At 36.0% G+C, this 20,256-nt stretch overlaps 1 protein-coding gene across 4 annotated transcripts in view; it reads right to left on the bottom strand.

Moving 5' to 3' along the window:
- ESYT2 (extended synaptotagmin 2) overlaps positions 1-20,256 on the bottom strand; it is an 82,286-nt gene that overhangs the window by 11,361 nt on the left and 50,669 nt on the right. The window contains exons 7-16 of one of the 4 annotated variants that reach the window (XM_088053250.1): positions 18,572-18,627; positions 13,699-13,819; positions 12,903-13,079; positions 12,391-12,473; positions 11,085-11,133; positions 10,352-10,441; positions 9,724-9,819; positions 6,860-6,961; positions 2,225-2,287; positions 257-331 (exon numbers count right to left, since the gene is read on the bottom strand). In XM_088053250.1, coding sequence (XP_087909376.1) covers positions 257-331; positions 2,225-2,287; positions 6,860-6,961; positions 9,724-9,819; positions 10,352-10,441; positions 11,085-11,133; positions 12,391-12,473; positions 12,903-13,079; positions 13,699-13,819; positions 18,572-18,627 — 912 coding nt within the window. The remainder of the gene's footprint in view (positions 1-256; positions 332-2,224; positions 2,288-6,859; positions 6,962-9,723; positions 9,820-10,351; positions 10,442-11,084; positions 11,134-12,390; positions 12,474-12,902; positions 13,080-13,698; positions 13,820-18,571; positions 18,628-20,256) is intronic. The other 3 variants (XM_014257421.2, XM_014257422.2, XM_005528535.3) reach the window with 3 other exon arrangements.

The following is a 20,256-nucleotide window of genomic DNA, read 5'->3' as shown; positions in this document are numbered from 1 at the left end:
TGCCCAGGGAGATGATGGAGTCACCATTCCTGGAGGTGTTTAAGCAAAGACTGGATGTAGCACTTGGTGCCATGGTTCAGTTGATAGGGTGGTTTTACATCATAGGTTACAATCCTTAGCTGCTTGTTGCCAAATTTCAGTTCTGGTGGCAACTTAGTGTTGTGTATATGCTCTGTGGTTTGTTAGCCAAAATGCCAAGGTCACAGACCTACCAAATATGTGAAGACAGCGCCAAGTCTAAAGAGCTGGAACTTACCTTACTTTCTTGCGCCTTGTGTCCAACTGACAGCAAAACAAGTGGGTTGGGATTGCTGTTTATTTTCTTTCCTGACTGGTAAAGAAAAAGTGAAAACTTTGCCTTCAGAATAAAGCAGAACCTCTCCCCTCTGAAACTTAATGTTTGCATCTTAAAAATACAAATCATATGCATTCTACTACATGCTTCTCTATTATTCTCAGTATTTTATTCAGCTGGCTGGAATGGCAGACTGGCGAGTAGCTGGTGAACACGTCAACACGAAAGCATCCAACTACCTGAATATGCTGAAGCAAAATGCTACTAATAAGCAGGAGTTTTAGACTCATTTCCATTTTCTTTAAATGAAACTGGTAAGATGCAAATTCTTATCTTTTAATGAGCATTACAATCCCCAAAGCTAATGAAGCATAGTTAAAACTGCAAAATGAGTATTGCATGCAGATGGGAGATATGAAGAAAGCACAGACTCAGTGCTGTAGAACTATTAAATTGCATGTGGTATCCAACACTGATGTTCCCTACTTTTCAGTCTGGGGAGAAAGAATGCACTATAATGTATGTGAGGGATATTTCTATAGTTTACCAAATACTCTTTATTAGAGAATCAACCATCTGCCATATCTGAGCCTTGCTCACCAGCTGTATAGCATTACATCAAACTGTGAAAACAAACATCAGTTTAGAAACAAATTATATATGCAAAGGAACATTCCAACGATATGTCTTTCATGAATTTCAATTTAATCTAACAAAAACTGAATTCAGAAAGAAAATTTAGACATGAAAGTTAATCATCTCAAGCAGGTGTTAATGAAGTTTAAAAAGCCTAGAAAATGTAGGATACATGGTTACTTTGAGTTCTACCCTGTAGAAAAATCAGGTATATCAACAGAAAGTTAGTTAAAATTTTCTTAATGCATGTAAGGTCACAATTACAACCAAGTGATTCAAATATTTTATATTTTTAAATTAAGAAAGTGCATAATTTAGATATATTTTTTTGATCTGAATTTACATTCTGGACATCATACTTCCACTAATAATTCTCAACTGTAATGTGATATGTTGCTTAGAACCATACTTTCCTTTAGAAATAAAGCTGTTAAGAAAGCACTCCTTTCTTGGATGAATGCTGCCTTTTTTTTTATGATTTCTACGATTTAGCACTCAAATAAAACCAAATACAAAGGTTCACAGAACAGAAAGAAAGCCACATTACACTGCTACTACTGATGGTGTTTTAAAATGGTAGGTGGCATTATATGCATTTTTTCTTGGTCCACAAAATGGTGCCTGAAACTTTCTTCATAAAATGATGAAACTACAGGAGTTGACAAAAAGACCCTGTCACTTATGATGATATGTAAATAGGAATAATTTTAATTCAAATTAAGCAGATAGCAATGTGCACACACATATAATGCACCTCTTAACAGCAGGTACTGACAGACTCGTTGACAGCCTGTTAAAGTCTGTCTATTGTTTAAGCTCCTCCAGCTAAACACGTGGCTTAGCCCTTTCCAAGTTTGCCTACCAAGAAGCTGGCCTAAATTTCTCTAGCAGTCATATTAAAGACATAAAACCTTCTAAAAACATCTAGCACAAACAAGATTATTCCAAACCAATCATTCAGAGTTGAGTGATAAGGTATCAGTATGTAAAAGATGTCTTAGCTTTCATGTCAGCTTCATTCTTTAGTTACTACTACAAATTAGATCTCAGCACTCTTCCCCACTTAAGCAGCCTGTACTCCACTAATCTGACCTAGAGTTCAAATTACCACAGATCACAGTATTTTAACAACATCTTGACACCGGCTTCTTGAAATCAAATTCAAGTAAAACAGAATTACACTATGTATCTGGCCATAGAAATCCCATCCAGTGTTGGAAGTGGAGTGTCGCAGGCATTCGTGCATTTCCAATTACTTTTGTGACCTTAAATGGACAACTATATTAATGTTACCTTTAGGGCTTTCTGAACAGCAGCCTTCTTCAAGCCATCAGGGTTAAATTCTAATGGATTATTCTTTTAAGTCAGGAGAGAATGAACATAGGAAGGGTTAATAAGACATGCAATGAAGCAATTTCACTAGGTTAATTAATTATGACACTACAACATAGGACAAAGCGGGGGGCGGAGGGAGAGGAACAATCAAAAAAAACACAAAACAAAACAAAACAAAAAAAACCAAACAAAAAAACCCAACAACACAAAACCCAACATCTTTGAAACAAAACAATGAAGGACAGCCACAACAACAAAAAAGTCTGACAAAACTTTTTTTTCCTCTTCTCCTATGGATATTTTTATTCTGCTTTAAAACTAATATACCAAATTTAAGTCTGCTTGCATTTCTCTGGTCATGTTTTTTTTTAACCTAATAAAGATAATTTATTAAATATTTTTATTTAATGCCTGATGCCCTATAAACTGCCTTCTGAATGAACCTTTTTAGAATTTGGTTGAGCATATTTTCACAACACAGAAGCTTCCCTGATGGGAAGTCAAGTAATTATCCAAAGGAATCCTTTTATGGGAGAAATTGCAACATCTAATTGATAGGGACTTATATCATTATGAAAGTCCAAGTTCTTTAAGCCTCTTCAGAAAAATGATGCAAACACTGCATGCTAACTAGAATGAAGGTCAGCTACTTTACTCACTTGCATAAAGACACTCAAATACACTAAAAACAGGAATTTAAAGTTGTTTAGCAGGACAAAACCTCTGACTGCTTTCCATTAAATATGGAAATTCTAGAATTGTATTTTAAGATTAATATACTGTTCTTTAAGTGACACAACATCTAGGAAAATTTGCATTCAATTCATAAGAAATAATTTCAGGAAGTAAGATTTGTAAATAAAACAGACTTCAAGTTAATGTACTTTTGGCTGGCTTTTTTCTTTGGGGATACATTTTTGTTTCATGGGAGAATTCTGTTTTAGAAGCGGTAGATTGTGGCAATAAAAAAATTTTGTAGTGACCATTTAAAATATTCTGGTTTATGAACAGGAACTGATACTAATGCTTTGCCAAAAGAAATGCCTTTCTGGAATGAAAATCTAAGTGACTAAAATTTGAAGAGATTTAACCTTTATGCAGAAATATTATTTTGCAGCTTCTTTTGGGACGTCATATACACCAGTTGGCCAAAATATTCCAAAGATTCCTGGCATCTTGCTTGAAAATTTCTATTTCAGAATGAACATACAATATCTAGCACAAAATATCAGAATATTTTGAGTTGGAAGCAACCCACAAGGAACATCAACTCCAGCTCTTAAACTTGAGTTTACAAAACAAGAAACTTATTTGAGAACCAGAAATAAGGTTTGATGACTTTTGTGGGGTATTTTTCTTGAACATTATCTTTCTTAAAATCAAGGAATTGTCCACAGTTATTTATCTGACACATTAGGAACTTAGTATTGTACTTACAGAACTTCAAAGATGGAGACTGCACACTATGCTGAGCTGAAACTAATTGAAACTAACTATCCCTCATTGAAACTAATGTTTAACTGTTTTTCATTAGGAAATCTTTAAATGCTCAACAGGTATCTTCTTTGAGTTTAAGCACTGTTCCCTGTTTTCTGACAAAAATAAAAGTGTCTCTTTGTTTGCAGCAGCTGTGGATTCCCCACCCCTGGAGATGTTCAAGGCCAGGCTGAATGAGGCTTTTGAGTAACCTGATCTAGTGCAAGGTGTCCCTGCCCAGGGCAGAGGGGCTGGAAGGAGGTCATCTTTAAGGTCCTTTTCAACCCAAACCTTTCTGTGGTTCTATGAGTGATTTCCTAAGGCTGAGCTCCTTGTCTCTGCTAGCCATGGTTACTGTCAATCTCATCATCAGTGCTGTGCTCCAGCCATTAAATTGCTACAGCCAGGATCAGGGCCTTGGTAACAGCTACGCAGAACAAAAGGATTAGGCCGTACATCTCACAGGCTGCATTCCTCTTTTCTACATAGAGTACAGTGTTTTCTCACATAACAATATGACACAGCATGACTACAAATCTCTTTCTGTAGAAAGATCTCTTTTTAAATCTCTTTCTTTCTATTTCCATCCCACATTTATAAGGATGCAATGACTGTCCTCTACAGAGAAGTACCTGATTTTGTTAGGTGGCACCCACAACTCACTAAGATAATTTTGAATCTTAAACTGCCACTCTACTTACTGGACTTTTTTTCCTTCCCATTTGTGCCTGCACATTCAATACAAATCTTTCCCCTCCTATATTATTATTTCAAAGATTTTTAGAAGTCAAAACCAAACCTATGTGATCATACATAAGACAGGCAACCACTGACTCCTGGATATTGAACATATCTCAATTCCTCTGGAATCATAGCAAGGATAGGCCAAGAGGGACATCAGCTGGGGCAAATATGTTTAAGCCAGGCTTCAGGTTTCAAGGGAAGAAGCTGCACGTCCATGAAGATGGTGGCTGAAAGGCTGGGAAGAAGGAGACGCAGAGGAGAGAAGGGGGCGTCCAATATTAAAAGGGAAGATCTTGCTTTGGGTGACAAAATAGTCTTGGTATGGTTTTGAGTGTCTCTGCAGTTACAGGAAAAGAGGACGGGTTATCCAATAAATATACTGATAATGACACAGTGGAATTCTCTAACAGCCAGTGACATTTGCAGTAAATCCTAATAACAAACCCACAAATTATATAAGTAACAAACTAGTTTGTTATTCAGCCAGCTCCTGATTCAATATGCTTTGGTGTATTACTCATTACTTCTTTTGACTCACTAAGTGTTGCTTGGGGCATCTCTGAGTGCATCCTCACCCGATACGCAGAAGATAGTCACTACTTGTAAGAGCTAATTTTAAATATGGATAATTTCTATATTATAGAGACACCAAAATTGTTACGAACTATTGATTATCAGAAAACTAGAGTTACCTTTGGAAATTAAACTAACACTATTCTTACACCTTAACTTCAGCTAAATCAGATTTAGATGGGTACACTGCTATCAAAAATCTAGATTTACAGCAGTCAATAAACTATCTAGAAAGGAACAGAGAGCACTCAGGATTTTCCTCGCCCCATAGGAAGTGAGGTCCCTTTTTAACACTTCCCCAGGAACTCCTGTCAGATGTTAGTTAGACACTGAGCTTGCAGGTGTGAATGTTTGTATAACAGCCCATGTTTAAGGATGCCCTGGGAACAAGTGCAGTTCTAGGGCTCCTGAAGCTGGTTTTATCCCTGGGCTATCACAGACCTCTCCTCTCTCCTAGCCTCCAGCCACAACTGTCCTCCTCTTGCTTGCAGCATGATCAGCATCCAGGAAACTGCAGAGCCAGGCAGTTCAGAGCACTGCAGAAGGGAATCCAGACCTGGCTTTCTTAAAACGGGTGCTGTTCCACTCTGGCTCACAAATCAATTCAGGGATTTGGGAAGCTCTGTCCAATTTCTGAACATTCTATACTTGTTCTATATAGACAACTTGTCCTAATGCAAAGACCCTAAGATCCATAAAAAAATATCAGTGCTATACCCTTAATCCAGCATTTCGATCTGTTTTTTTAATAATAATTACTTTAAAGACATATCTGGTAAAAGAAACAGCAACTCCTTAATAGTTTTAACACAAAGATGATGGAACCATAGGTTATAAATTGCCTTTTTTTATTCATTAATTTTTAACAAGATTTTAGAATGGTTATAATTTTTAAATAATTTAAAATTAACCTCTACAGAGAAACTAACAGAAAGGGTTTTTCTGGGCTTTGGAAAGGTGTTTTAAAATCAAGGATTATGCTGTAACCAGCCAGTAAGAAATTTATCTGCACAATCTCCAAAGCCAAACCCACCTCCCTCTGGCAAAACAATTCTTATTCTGAACGGATTGTCAGTCTTTTTGAAGATACCAATGTTGTACTATGAGATTTAAGTGTAAGACACTCAGAGGCTCATCAGTTTTTAATAATTTTGTAACATTAAATTCAAGCAAAAAATATTATTTGGTGGTTCACCCTAGCCTGGATTCTCCCGACTGCAGACTAATTTGAAAAAAAGAAAAGGAGCTTGGGAATTTGCAAAACAAGTAGCATCATGAAGTGAGATAGAATTTACAAGGGAATTTATAGTTTGGGAAGCACAAAGAACTGCACCCATTTTTAAAGCAATTTGAACCAACGTGGAGAGGTTGCAAGTTCTTATAAACATTGAGTGTGTCACCTTTTAAATAAACTATGGGGATGTTGGTTGCAATATTTATTATTTTAATTTCTTTGCAATAAAAACCAACAATTAACCAGCACACAGTGTGCTAGTATAGTATGCATTTTATTTTTCAATGAATCAGCAATTTAAGTTAAATGTAAAGAGCTTTTACAACAAACTTATCTTGGGTTTTTATCATAAGAGGTTAATTACTTACCCAATGATATGCTGATCAATGAAATTTAAGTAGCCTTTAAAATGCAATAAAAATAGCACAGAAACAATGCACACTTGTTGAAACCATGCAGGAAGACAAATTGCATGCTCTCATTCCACTAGAGTGAGTGGCTTTAGTAGCACTAATCCACACTCTGGCAGAGAAAAGGTACAATACAAACAATACCAGAGAACTCACAAATAGTGCTCTATAGAGTGAGGTAGTGTTTTCACAAAAGACTAGTCCCGATGCTCTCCTCTCTTTTAAGTATCCACACCCAAAGTTTCCCTCGTAGATACTCTTAGGAAGATGGAAATGGAAGGAGAAAGCAGAGTGATGGGATTGTGGCAGAATGAATGCATAAGCAGCTTTACTACACAGAAAAGTTAAGGAAAATAGTCAAAGGATTCCAGAGAAACAGCAGGTAACAAAAAGCAAGTATTTGTCATTACAAATAGTTTCATCCATTAAATGACCTTCTCTAGCACAGCAAGGTGGAATGCTTTTTGAATTTTATTTTTTTATTAATTATTCAAACATATTAACCCACTTTCCAGGCTCACTCTTGGTAGTTCAGATTCATATGACAGATCCAAATAATGTTTACTAACTTAGGGACTAGCCTTCTACACAATTTCTATTTATTTTCCAGGTAAATCATCCCAGTGTACCAGAAACTCACAACTATGATGCACCTGTGCAAAAGAAAGGCCTATGCTGGGGTAACTCAACACTGTCACTCGAACAAAACAAGGTTGATGGCATGAACTAAAATGCACCAGTGATAAGCATTCACTTAAGACAATTTTCAAGGTAATAGAAAGTAATTATTCATGTAGAAAACATCTCACTGTAACAGAAAGTTGTTCAAAAAACCCTTCAAATTATTAATAAGGGTCATTGTAATTTTAACCCTTCATTCTCTTTGAATTCTCTCTTCTCCATAAATACAAGCAATCCAAGAAATTAATTTGCTATTGCTCTACACAACCCCTACAACTGAACTTGAGCAAAACATGAGAAACCAGCAAATTTCATGTTTAGTCTTGTAAATGTTGCTGCATATTAGAATCCTGTGGCCATTAAAAAGCTATATTTACTCCAATTAACTGCAGTTCACGTAGAAGCTCCATGACATTCGTCTTTCTAGAATGTACAGGAACCTTTTCAGTTCTGCATAAAAAAAAACATCCCATGGTATTTCCCCCCTATTTGACATAACTGTGAAGCCTTTCAGTCTCTGGTTTTCGAAAAATTGCAATTGTCCCATGTTAATTTCTACTATATTCTTTACAACACTAGAAAGAAAATTACTTGAAGATAAATATTGAGTCATTTGTTGCAACTGCATTTCTGGGCTGGTAGAGGAAGAAAAAAGTAAGAGGATTAAACAAGTCCCACAATATGACCATCATTCTCAACCCACCCAGACAATTCTTGTACTGTAGACAGAATACCAGATGCAGCAACAGGAAATTCAGGATGCTGTTCACAAATTTCCTAACTAGTCAGCTTCGTGCAAAGAATTCCCCCTTTCTGTGCCCTAGAGTTAAGAGATCTACTGATTAAATGCACTGAAATTAAAATACTGTCTGCAAAAATAAGTAGAACTCAAGATTTGCAATCTAATCTTTCCAAAGGAGGGAGACAATGTTAGAGAATGTCTGTTTAAAACAAAAAAAATTAATTTATGACAAAGCCTCAGAGCATTTGATGGAGAATGTAACAGAGAATCAGAGCTGTAAGGAAGAGACTGCAACTGGTGCATGAGAGAACTTTACACCATTTATTTTAAATAAGAGGCTTTAGTGTATTTTACCAAACATATTAAATTTGTAGCTGTTTCAGTAAAATTCAGTAGTTGAACAAGGAGATACATCAATTGGTTCAATTGAATCTTGTACACGAAAGAGACGGCAGAGAGACTTTCTTTGTCTGTTGCAGTACTCTGAACCTGATGTTAAGAACACATTAATTCTATTCTCTTGTTACTGCTTACTCTGTACTGTAGTAATGCTTTTTTTTTTATCTGCTAAGTTACAGATTTTGCCTGAATTCCATATACAGTGAGGTTAATGTGAGAATCTATTCCAAATGAGTATTTTTAGCTTTTAAAAAAGCCTAGAAATACTACTTCCAAACGCTGCTCTATACACCCTTGAACAGACATGAAATCACTAGTCAGTCATGTTAAATGTTTGGGCTACTAAGGTCTCCTTTGTTATCACTTTGATTTAGCTTAATCTTAACTTAAATTTCAGCAGACAAATCTGCATGCAAAATAATCCAAAGCTTGAAAACTCTTTTTTTTGTCTGATTAATATTTTAGTCATCACTTCCAGAACCTCTCATCTAATACCAATGCTGAAAACCAGCAAAACTCAGTTAAGCTTCACATGCCTCTCCATGGTAGGGTTAACTTTATTACTGCTACAAATTACAACCAGAAAGAGTACTTTACTAACCTGAAATAAACTCAAATATATTTCATAGTCCCATCAGATAAATCCATAGATTGAGAGAACATGATTTATTTCTATGTTTTGCACAAGCAAATAAACCACCCTGCAAAAAACAAACTGATAGAAACCTCGTGCAAGTATTCTGGCACTGTTACATCAACTGCACAGTATTAATTCCATGACGAGGACTTTGGTACCTTCAAACCTCCAGCAATGCCCTAAGCCAAAGCAAGAAAGTTTACCTGATCTCATGGAAGTGGGTTTTTTTCCCCAGTTAGTTCCTTAAAATTCCTCATGCTAATCCCATACAATTTATAGAAAACATTGTATAATAAAAACATGCAGCCTTTCAAGTCCAGGAAAGGAGCATTCTTTGAAAAAAAACCACACTGATTAAAGAGTAATGTATTATTAAATATATAGCTATAATACTATGCTACTAAAAAAGTGGACCTTACATTACACTTGAAAGGAGAGGAATTACAGAGAAGATGGCACAATGCATGTTAGTAAAGCAGTGTGTCACACTACCAAGCAAGACATGCTGGGAGTACCAAAGAGACTCTGTGACAAAAGGGTATCCATGAGAATGTAACTTACAGGCAGATTTCTTGCTGAGTCCAAATACAATATAAGCAATGCAGATGAAAGCCCATCATTAGCTTGGTCTTTATCAGCTCTAATGCTTGTTAAAACCTAAAACAAAACCACACTGTAAGTCTTTCTGGAAACCAAGTATTACTATTTCTGTCCCATTTCTGAAAAATAAAACATACCAAAAAACCATCTCCCAAAATGCAAACATTCACAAATTCACAGCATGAAGCATAAAAAGTAAGTTTTGAAGGCTCATACAGACATTTCAAAACTATTTGCATGGAAATTTGCAGCCCATTTCCTACTTGGTTTTTTTTAGATTGAACAGATTGTTATACCATATTCAGCTTTATTTCCCAGACTAATGAAATGTTAGCAGATATTCTCAAAAAGTAACATTAAGAGAAAAGAAGAAACCACAAAAGCATTTGAAAATCTCATTTAAACCATTGACACTTATGACTGGTGTGAGATTTCTAAAGACAGACAGCTTGGAATAAAGTTACAAGTTTCTCCAAATTCACAGTAGCTAGAGAACTGGTTATATTCTTAACAAATAAACAGAAAAGTCACAACAAAAGCATCCCAAAACAATTAAGATAAGAATGAAAGTAATGTATTCCTTTAATACCTTGTCTAGATTGTCAGCAGTTGGCATCAATGTGAGCCACTCCAGTTTTAAATGCAACTTTCCTTTGGAAACTTCATCCAAAGTAAACCACTGAAAATTAAACAAAGTAATGTGAAATAATCTGGCAAACAAATATATGATTGCAATTGGTTCTTCAGGACCTTTAGGAAGCACTAAAGGCTCCTAAGAATCTCTCAGAGCTGAAGTCCACATAATCTGAAAAGATCTGATCCATTAAAATATCATATTTTACATAAAGTATTACAATACAGAATGATAAAACCACCCAGACAAACCTCTATGTTGTACGATAAAAGCATCTTTAAAATACCAAAAAAATTCTTTAAGTTCTGTAAAGATGTTCTGGGAAAACAAACCCTGCACAATGTTTCAATAAAATCTCTCTTACATATAGGACAAAAATTAGTCTGCCCAGCAATTAACTATTCACTTGCAAAAAAACCTTCTCACCAAATATCTAAGTTACTATTTTTTGCATTTGCATAGGAGTTACTTTAAAACCCCAAGACTAAAAAAGAATGTCATTGTTTTTCAGATTTTACCAGTTTAGATATCTCTTAAACCACTGTACTGATCATCAGGGCATCTATTTCTAGAGCATTAAGGTTATTCTTGCACATACACGAACTACGCCCAGGAAAAAATAATGCAAGAACAACAGCATGTACAACATATGGGCCTTTTAAAACTAAAATTTACTGAACTTACTCACCTCATCTAGAAGACGCTCCTTTTCAACTTCAATTAAATCAATCATCAAACTAGGAAAATGGAGAAAAAGCAGTAGTATTTTAGCCAAGAAACAAAAGATCTAGTACAGAACTCAAGCACCACCTCCCTGTGCTTGCTGAGCATCCACTGAGATCAAAAGAGCAGAATACTATTATTTTAGCACCTAAGAAAAGAAGAAGTGGGAAATGAAATGGCTGAGCCAGGGTGAGTGCAGGGCAACAGAAAAATGCCTACACTAGAGCCCATTGTGTATCAACTGGCATAGTATAACTCACATATATATATGACCCAACTCTCAAGACAGAGAGCATACCCAAACTACCCACTGGAAACAGTGCCTGGACATAAGCTATGACCAAATTCATACTTTGGCTGTGTCTGGGAGAGCTCTAGTTCACATAACCTAAAAATGTAGCAGGGAGTGAACATGCTAAAAATTAAACAAAGCAGACAACTGCATGCCAGTGCATGAATGTTTGTTTGGCTTTTTATTTCTTTAGTACTGATGTACATATTATGTCACTTCCTCCCACCATCACTGCAGTGTAAGATTAGGGAAGTGCAAAGAAAAAGAAGCCTTTGTACACTACCTACTTCTTTATTTTAATAAGAAGTAGGTACTGTTGTTCCTGTTAAGAGAGAAGGAGCTGGAAGGGTAAGGGAGCTCTACTCTATACAGAAAGCAACAAAGGGAAGTTCCAAAACTCTGCAAGAAATAAAGGTGACAAATTACTGGAGAAAGAGGCTGGCTAAAACCTTGAAATGTTTATGAGTAAACACCTATGGTCTATGGAATAAAAGAGTGGAGTAAAAAGAATGTTTGCAAATGCAGTACAGCAAAATTTTTTCTTTAATCAAATAGTTAAGATCAGCTCTTAAGAGAAAGATTAATTCGAGACAGTCATTTAGAAGCTATGAAGATGAAGAAGATACAGGGTTATAAAACTATATTAACTTTGCCTGAAGAAATAATTAAGACTTAATGCTAGCTCACAAACATTAAAAAATCTAGGGCACAATTATTCTGGGTACCCACAATACTTACCTGTTTGTTTTCAGAAAAATGTAAACATATAGATGTGTATATACACACCCAAGCATATTTTCATATAAATGTATTTACACACATGAAGTAATTAGGGAATTAATTACTACCAAGATAATCGATTTATATGTACAACTAGATAACAGAACAACTCCAATAAAATAAAAAAAGAGAACTGAAGAAAAATTACAATATTTAATCTCTTTCCAATACCTACAAACACATTCTCCAAAAAATTTACCTTCCCAGGAAGTCATCTTTATCTGGATCTTCATCAAAGAGCTCAATCTCTAGCTCCTGTCCTGGATGTTCATACACTAAGGCCTGCAAGTTCAGTGAGAGGGCATTATCAGTAAAACTGACCAGCTTGGTTAAATGGCGAAATAACAGTAAAACAATGAGCTGAAGTACCTATAATAAAATACATCAGTGAGAAAATGCTCTTAAAAATTGCAATTTAATGAGTAGAGCAATTTTAAGAGGTTCTCAGATAAAATTTGTCAGTGCTGTCTCTAAAAGCCCACACTGCTTTTTCAGAATTACTGATGCTAAGCCTAGACCAAAAAAAAAAAAAAAAAAAAAAATTTAAGGGAGAATTTCTGTTTTGTTACAGAACTTTGGGTTTCTAGAGGGAGACATCAAGAAGCTCCTTAAAGGACAGCCCCAAAATAACCTCTTTAACAAAAGAAAGAGGGTATGTCTTCTTTTGTTTTTTCTATAAAGAACATACAAGGTAGTTTTTATCAGCCATACCTCATAAACTTCATTCCATTTTGGATTGAGATTTTCTTTGATGACCTTGCTTTGGAAAATTTGGTTGCCCACACGGATGATTCCATAAGGATCTGACTTTCCTTTGACAATCCCTTTTAGGTAAGTATCCTTCCCCTCCAGGTCCTGAGCTTCAATAAAATGTATCCTTAGAACACCCTGAAAAAAGAAAAGATGAGTTTGTATAGTAATCTGAAAGCTTCCATGTCATCACAATTTACACAACAGATGTTTTACAATTTCCACTGTCATTTCCTTAATACGAAACTTATTTTGGACATACTGTAAATAGAAGATATCAGTGATGATCCACACACTCAACAGACCTAGCACTCAAGAGACTCCCAAAAAGAAAAGCTGTCATCAACCATCAGAAACATGCCAGTTACACCAAGAAATACCAGGTTTCTGGAAGTGAGTAGCAAAAAATAGCAACAACAGTTTAGTGAAGCACACTAACAGTAATTTTCCATGATAATATAAAACACATGCTACTTTATTTTTAATCTATACACTAATCTAGTAATTTTAAAAGTAATATGCTTAAGATTCCAACAAAACAGAGTAAATAAATAAATCAATCTTTCTTGGTGGTCTTTTGAAACATTAACTTCATAGAAATTGTTTAAAAATTAAATCAGTTATTATCAGTGATTGAATTCATAGCAACTTGCAACAGTGCAGTAACTGTATTTTAAAATTCACACAGATTGTCTCAAACAGTTACTACAGAAGAAACTAAATGCCCAATTATTACTGTTAACAGAAATTTACTTACCTTTGGTATAGGAAACCGCAACTGAGCGATCTGCACTTCACTGACAAGGGGGACTGTAATTCTATTTGGAAGGACCAAGTAATTGGATATTATATCCAATATTATTGTATCTGATAAGCCACTGTTGGAGAAAAGAATCCTCAGTTACTTCAAAAAATTATTCCTTTTTGCTGCGTAACAACCCAAATGGAGGAAATATTTGCCTTTCTGGGGGAGCAGAAGACATCTGGTTTGTAAACTTAAAAGAAAGGATTTTTACTCAAACGGCCACCAGGTGGAAGCAGCTGACACCGAACAGCAGAAACCGCAGGGATGAATACAAAGTTCCCATTTCCCCGCCACCACCAAATTTCTCCCTCAGCCTTGCCTTTTAAAACCACCCTCGGTAAAGGGCTATTGCATAAATTCTCTTGCCTGTAATGCACATAACCAAGCAGATGGTAGCTGTTTATTTACTTTTGCATTTCAATAATGATTCATTTGTCCGTGGAAGTTTGGCTACCCGTTCCTGTATTGTTATGAAACCAACTGTCCTCTTGAGCTGGGAGGACCATCACTTAAACCACAGACACAGAGAACACAAGCTCATGGCTGAGTAAAATGTAGCCTAGGGAAGCAAAACAGGTTTTGTTCAGTGAAAAGGGAGTGGCAGTGCAACCACACTGGTAATGATTCACATAAAACCCCACACCCCTCCACAAACACAAAGAGAACGATTTCCTAAGCTACAAGGTCACCTGGCTCAGGTCTGAACTGACAACAAATCATTGTCAGACCAACAGCACTGGTTACACACACTGCTACACAGGGAAAGGGCAGAGCACAGAACACAAGTACCCAGGATGTCTCAGGAGGATGTACAGAGGTTCAGAGAGGTAATTACAATACTTGAAATACTCTGAACTGCAGAGGTGCATTCTCACTAAAGCTGGTGGAGCTGCGATTTCTCCTCAATATATTCCATTATTCCCTTTTTACAGTCATTGTGAAATCAAGATGCAGATAACATTTGATTACTTTAAACATTTTTTGAATGAAGCACCTGTGTGTAAGGACCTTGTGAAGTTTTTCTAAGACTGAATCTGAAGCTGGGACTAGCTCTGACTCAGAAGCTAGCATATAAAAACACAAAAGCTGCAGTGAAACGTGGTATGTGTTACAGTTTCATTTGGAAAGAAACTGCAGTGGTGAGCAATTAACATTATGCTAGAGATGGGCAAGAGAACAAACTCATTACATCAAACCCAAACATCATTAAATACAATCTTGCCCATTAGAAATGCACACTGATTTTCACAATAGAGATTTGCAACCTGCATCCCCTTGGCTGCCCATGTCCACTGAAAATCCAGATACGTGCAATACCTGATGGAACACGGCTGACTTTTTAATGGTACTCAGAACAAGAAGAACAGAAGGAGCTCAAGGCTGCATTAAAATCAATGAACAGATCTCTGCATGCCTCTGGTTAGAGAGAAGAAACAGTGGATACTGCTCAGAGGGAAAAAAGTTTCCTCTCCGCTTCCCTGAGTTAATTCATATCTGCCCTAAAGAGTCTTCCTTCCCCTCCTCTTCATGAAGAGCTTATGCAATCACATTTAGATATTTTCATTCTACATGAACCCTAGAAATTCAGTTTCAGTAATTCTAAAGACAAATACTACAAGATAATCATGTTATCTGAAGAGTAGATTCATTTAGCCATCATTTTAACACACTGCTTTTCAATCTTTAAAGTTTCATTTTGCCAAACATCTAGCTTTCAATTTATGTATGCTAAACTCCTTGAAATGAGCCAAGAAAACAGAATTAATTATTTTTTTTAAGAACTGACAAAAAAATTTAAGATAAACATCTCAACCAGTCTTAGCATTAAAAGTAAAAGAAAAACCAAACCCAGGCTGAGGTGATGGCAATTACACAAGCAACAATCACACTTTTCAAAATACAAGTCTAATGACAAAACTCTATAGTATAGAGATCAGGTAAGCTTTTTTATTCCTGCTTTTTTTTAGTGTCCCTACTTGGCAAGAAGATGCTCAGTCCCTTAAGAACAGATGACTAATGGAGAAAACCAACTGACCCAGGCTGCAGAAAGCAAAGAAGCAGTGCAAGGAAAGCAATGGTACCAGAGCTGCCTTGAAAGAAAGGCTGCCGTGCTCTGCTCTACTCAACTCTGATTTCCTTAAGATCACAGAGTTTGGCATCACAGCCAAAATAAACCTACCTAGACTAGCATAAGGTTGAGAGACTGACTAATGTTCAAATAGAGCTACAGCCAATCTCCTTAAATAAGAGAAGGAAACACAGTCCAAGCACTGGGAGGACTCATAATCCTTTATGCCAGAACCAAACCCCAACTCTGATTCCAATCTTCAGTCTCACAATTTTATCCCAACATTACTACTTGAATTTCACTAAAACACCTGAGAAAAATGAGGCAGCATTAATGAAGTTTCACCAAGTTTTACACAGAGAAACTGGACTCCTAGAAGTTAGCAGATGCCCTAACTTTAAATATAGGGAGCTGAAAAAGAATACTGAGGATTGCATGCAACTAACTAATGAATTAAATGAATTCTGAAACAACACAATGCTTTCAAGCTGTTTAAATCTCATCTAGTATAAGTCAGCTGGGGTGCTCTCGAATGCAAAGTATTCTCCATAAATACAAGGCAAAAATGACAATCTTTTGCATTTTTTGTTATCTAAAGTAAGTGGTCTTATCTATGGAAAACAGAGACAAAACACTGCAAGCAACAGAGAAAGATGCCTTAATATAAACCCTTACGTTGATGCATCATTAAAAAGCAGCTTACTAAGATCATAGAACTTCAGTCAATGGTTTAATGTACAATTATTTTTTCAGTTCAAAAAAATTAAAGAAGTGTGCAATGTTGCATATCTCTCTTCAAAAGCTCAAGTTCATTGCAGAAAAGTAATTGTTAGTTGCCTACTCTTTTGTATTGCTCTCTTCTTAGTTCTACTTAATTTTTCTAGATTTTTATCAGCTGTCTTTTTTTCCTGTGCTGTCTTTATTCATACTGCAGAGACAGCACATTTCTGACTGCACAGAGTGTTTCCACTGTATCTCAAGCAACCCCAACATCTTCCCATCATCCACATCCCCTCCTGAAAGCACTTGAGTCTCCTCACAGCCTGGTTCCTCCTCACATGGAGATTTTTTAATTCCACTTCTCCGCAAGCTATACTAATGATGGAATATGAATTACTTGTGTGTCCTTCCCCTTGTGAAGTCATATAGGAAAAGCAGTGAAAATTGTTAACAGCTGACAGGGAAGCTTCCAGCAGCGAATGCTGAAATTCAATTAGTAGAAGACATTTGCAAACAGAGTGCAAATAAGCAGTTTAGTGTGCAGCCAACAGCCCTAGGACTAGAAAGGTACCTGTGGTGGCAGCAATCTCTTGTCCATCATTGTTTATAACAACTACAATATGACAAGTTGTCAGACCAAAATACACAACTTATCTATACAGGTAAGAAAAACAAATACAGCACTAAAGAAACCTCTTGGCAAGGCAGAGCATGAGTCACCTCAGTTACAGTTACTATAGAAACTATACCACGTCTAGATGGCACTGGTTTGTGCATATGTGGCCAAGTTTGGTTGCTCTGGAAACCATAAACTTGAGATATTTAGCGAGACTTTGTTTACATCTGAGGTTTTGTGTTTGCAGTCAGGCAAATATGTAGCAGGATGTGAGTCTCAGGAGTCTAGTAAAGTTAAGAACTAAATGTAAACTCAGTCATGTTATATCAGAAGAGTGAATTCTTGCTCAGGAGTAATGGAAGCCATTTTCTCTCACTCATCAAGAAAACCTTTTTCCTAAGAGACTTCAAACATGTGCAATTCTTGCAGCCATTAACCTACTTACTGCAAGTTCTAATTTCAAACTGTTCAGCTGGGATTCCATGCAATAGCTTCACGTGTCTAAGGAAAGCAAAACCCACTTCAGTCATGCAAGTGATTACTAAGGGATTAATTTAATACCTAAATTCAAACTGATTTTGAAACAGTGAAAAATAAGTTTGGAGTCAGCCAACTCTTCAGAGTATGGGATCTAATAAAAGGGGTAGTCACAAAATCCAAGTGCGTATCAGATCCACCATTATCTCCTTTGCCATTGTCTCCCTATTAAAAAGCCCCTGGGAAACTATTAAAACCTGATAAATATGAATATATTCATGGACTTAACTTTATCAGGTTTGTAATGATTCAAAGCAGCATGATTTGCACCTCTATAGATGCTTCTTAATTTGGGATTTTATCATGTGGTATTAGGAAAAGCTCAAAATAAACTAGGCTATTTTATAGCTATATACAGTCAGTATTTTTGCTACTCCAGTTGATCTTCACATAATAAACTGAAAGCTTTAAAAGTAAGCACTTGAAGATACTAGAAACTTTTTTTTAATTTGAATAGTCCTAAGATATTTGTAACTACCTTTACAAAAGCAAATAGAGATGGACTGGCATACAAAGCCAAGAACCAAGATGTCATGAACCCACTGGCACAAAAGGAAAGCTCTGTGTCTGGCTGCTGTTCAAGCAAATGGCAGATAGGAAATTCACAAGATTCTGGAATCTGGAAAGGCTGAGAACACTAAAAGAAGTACATTATAAATTGTATTTTCATAGGATTTTTAAGAAGACCTACTATATATACTTTCGGCATAACTTTGACTTGTGGTGAAATCACTCCCTTCTGCAAATTGAGCAATTTCATATAACTCTACATTAAGAGAGAACTGCTCAGAGTCATCTAACCTAGAAACCATTCAGCTGATCTTGAGATTTTCTGGGCTTTACTGGGGTGCAAATATATCAAACACTGCTTTAGGTATACTCACTTCAGTCCTGGAACATCCAGAAGATTGGTCAGTCCAGTCCAGTTAATTTCCAAAAGCTGTGAATTACAGAGAAGGAGGGAGGGGAAAAAAAAAAAAAAAAAAAAAAAGAAAAAAAGAAAAGCAGCTTAGAATTCATAATACTGAGGAAATAAACACAATTGTTATGGATTCTGATCAGTTGAGAATTAACCAGTTTCCAGGATTTTCTTAAATAAACAAACAAAAACAACCCTCTTCCATTCTTAAGAACTTTTAGACGCGTTTTTTAAAAGTTGTAAAAATTTTCACCATTCTCTTATCCACACTTCCACCACTCATATAAATACACAGCCCCCAATATACACAGATACACAGGATCTACTCTGTACAACCCATACAGAATAATGAAATGTGGTCCTATTTTCTGGAGAAGTTATTTCTGGGGTCACCATAAACCTGTTATAGATGAACAGTCATTAACGTGAATTTGCAAATTATAATAAACTGACAAAGAACCCCACGTGAGACCAGGAAAATAAGACAAGACATCATAACCAACAGAAAGAATGAAGAATTTGGATTAAGAAGATGGAAGATGTGATAACAACTTGCAAACATAAGAGGCTGTTTTCAAGGCACAAGCTCATTCTATCACTGTGAGAGAAGAAAGATATCAACAGGATTAAGTATCAAAGTGAAAAAATCCTTAGAAATTATTAAAAGGGATAACTTATTGCTAGTTCATGCATACTTTCTTCATTGAAAATCTTTGCAGAATATTATGCTGTATAAAGGTACCCATTCTGTTTCAGGACTGCTGGCATTAAAAACTAACATTCTTTTTTTATCTTATAATATTTGAATTCCAGACAACAAAACCAACACACCTGAGTTCCATTAGTTCTCTCTTCATTGAATGATTTCTATTAACTTCACAGAAGTTAATAGGATATTTAAGCAACAAACAAATCTAAATCCACCCAGTCTCCATCATGTTTCCAAATCCAACTCACTCAATCTAAGTATAACTGCATGAGAAAAGGATTTTGATATTCCTCAGTTAAGCAACTAATCGTGGTGGTTCAGCTAAGCTAAAACAATAAAACAAACCTCTACAAGAACAAATGTTGTATATTTCCACAAACAGACAGGAATCATTACCCTCCCTTCACTTTCTTTTTTAAAAAGAGCACATACCATTTTTTTACAAAGGATCTATTAACAGTTTAATTAATGATTTCCTTTGTGAATACTTCCAGTGAAGTTAACACATAAGAGATTTACTCATAGAAGGAGAATTGTCACTCATTACTTTTGTAATGGTGGCAAATATTTCAACAATGTTACCTATGAACAATATTACCAGGCCTACCTGTAAAAAACAATTAATCCGGAAAAAAGAAAATCATTATTCTTTCAATGGAAAAAATAAGATGCAATAACCAGATATTCCAGAACAAAAGTCAACTCATGTCATGCAACGCACTGCAAGAATCATTACATGAGCTAGCACCATGCCCTTGCCACAAACACGGCTCAGGCTATCCTGGGCGTCATGATGATGATTAAGGGACTGGAGCATGATGTCATGAGAGATGCCCAGTACCTTCATTATCTTTGTTGCACTTCACTGGACTTATTCCAGCATGCCCCTATCTTGGTTGTACTGGGGAACCCCACACTGCAATCCAGATATCCCTCACCAG

Source organism: Pseudopodoces humilis, chromosome 1, assembly GCF_049639895.1.
Source record: "Pseudopodoces humilis isolate 2021_Gansu_Grassland_sample_001 chromosome 1, ASM4963989v1, whole genome shotgun sequence".
NCBI lineage: Eukaryota > Metazoa > Chordata > Aves > Passeriformes > Paridae > Pseudopodoces > Pseudopodoces humilis.
Note: the sequence above shows the minus strand (reverse complement) of the source record. Positions and strands in the feature narration are given on the sequence as shown.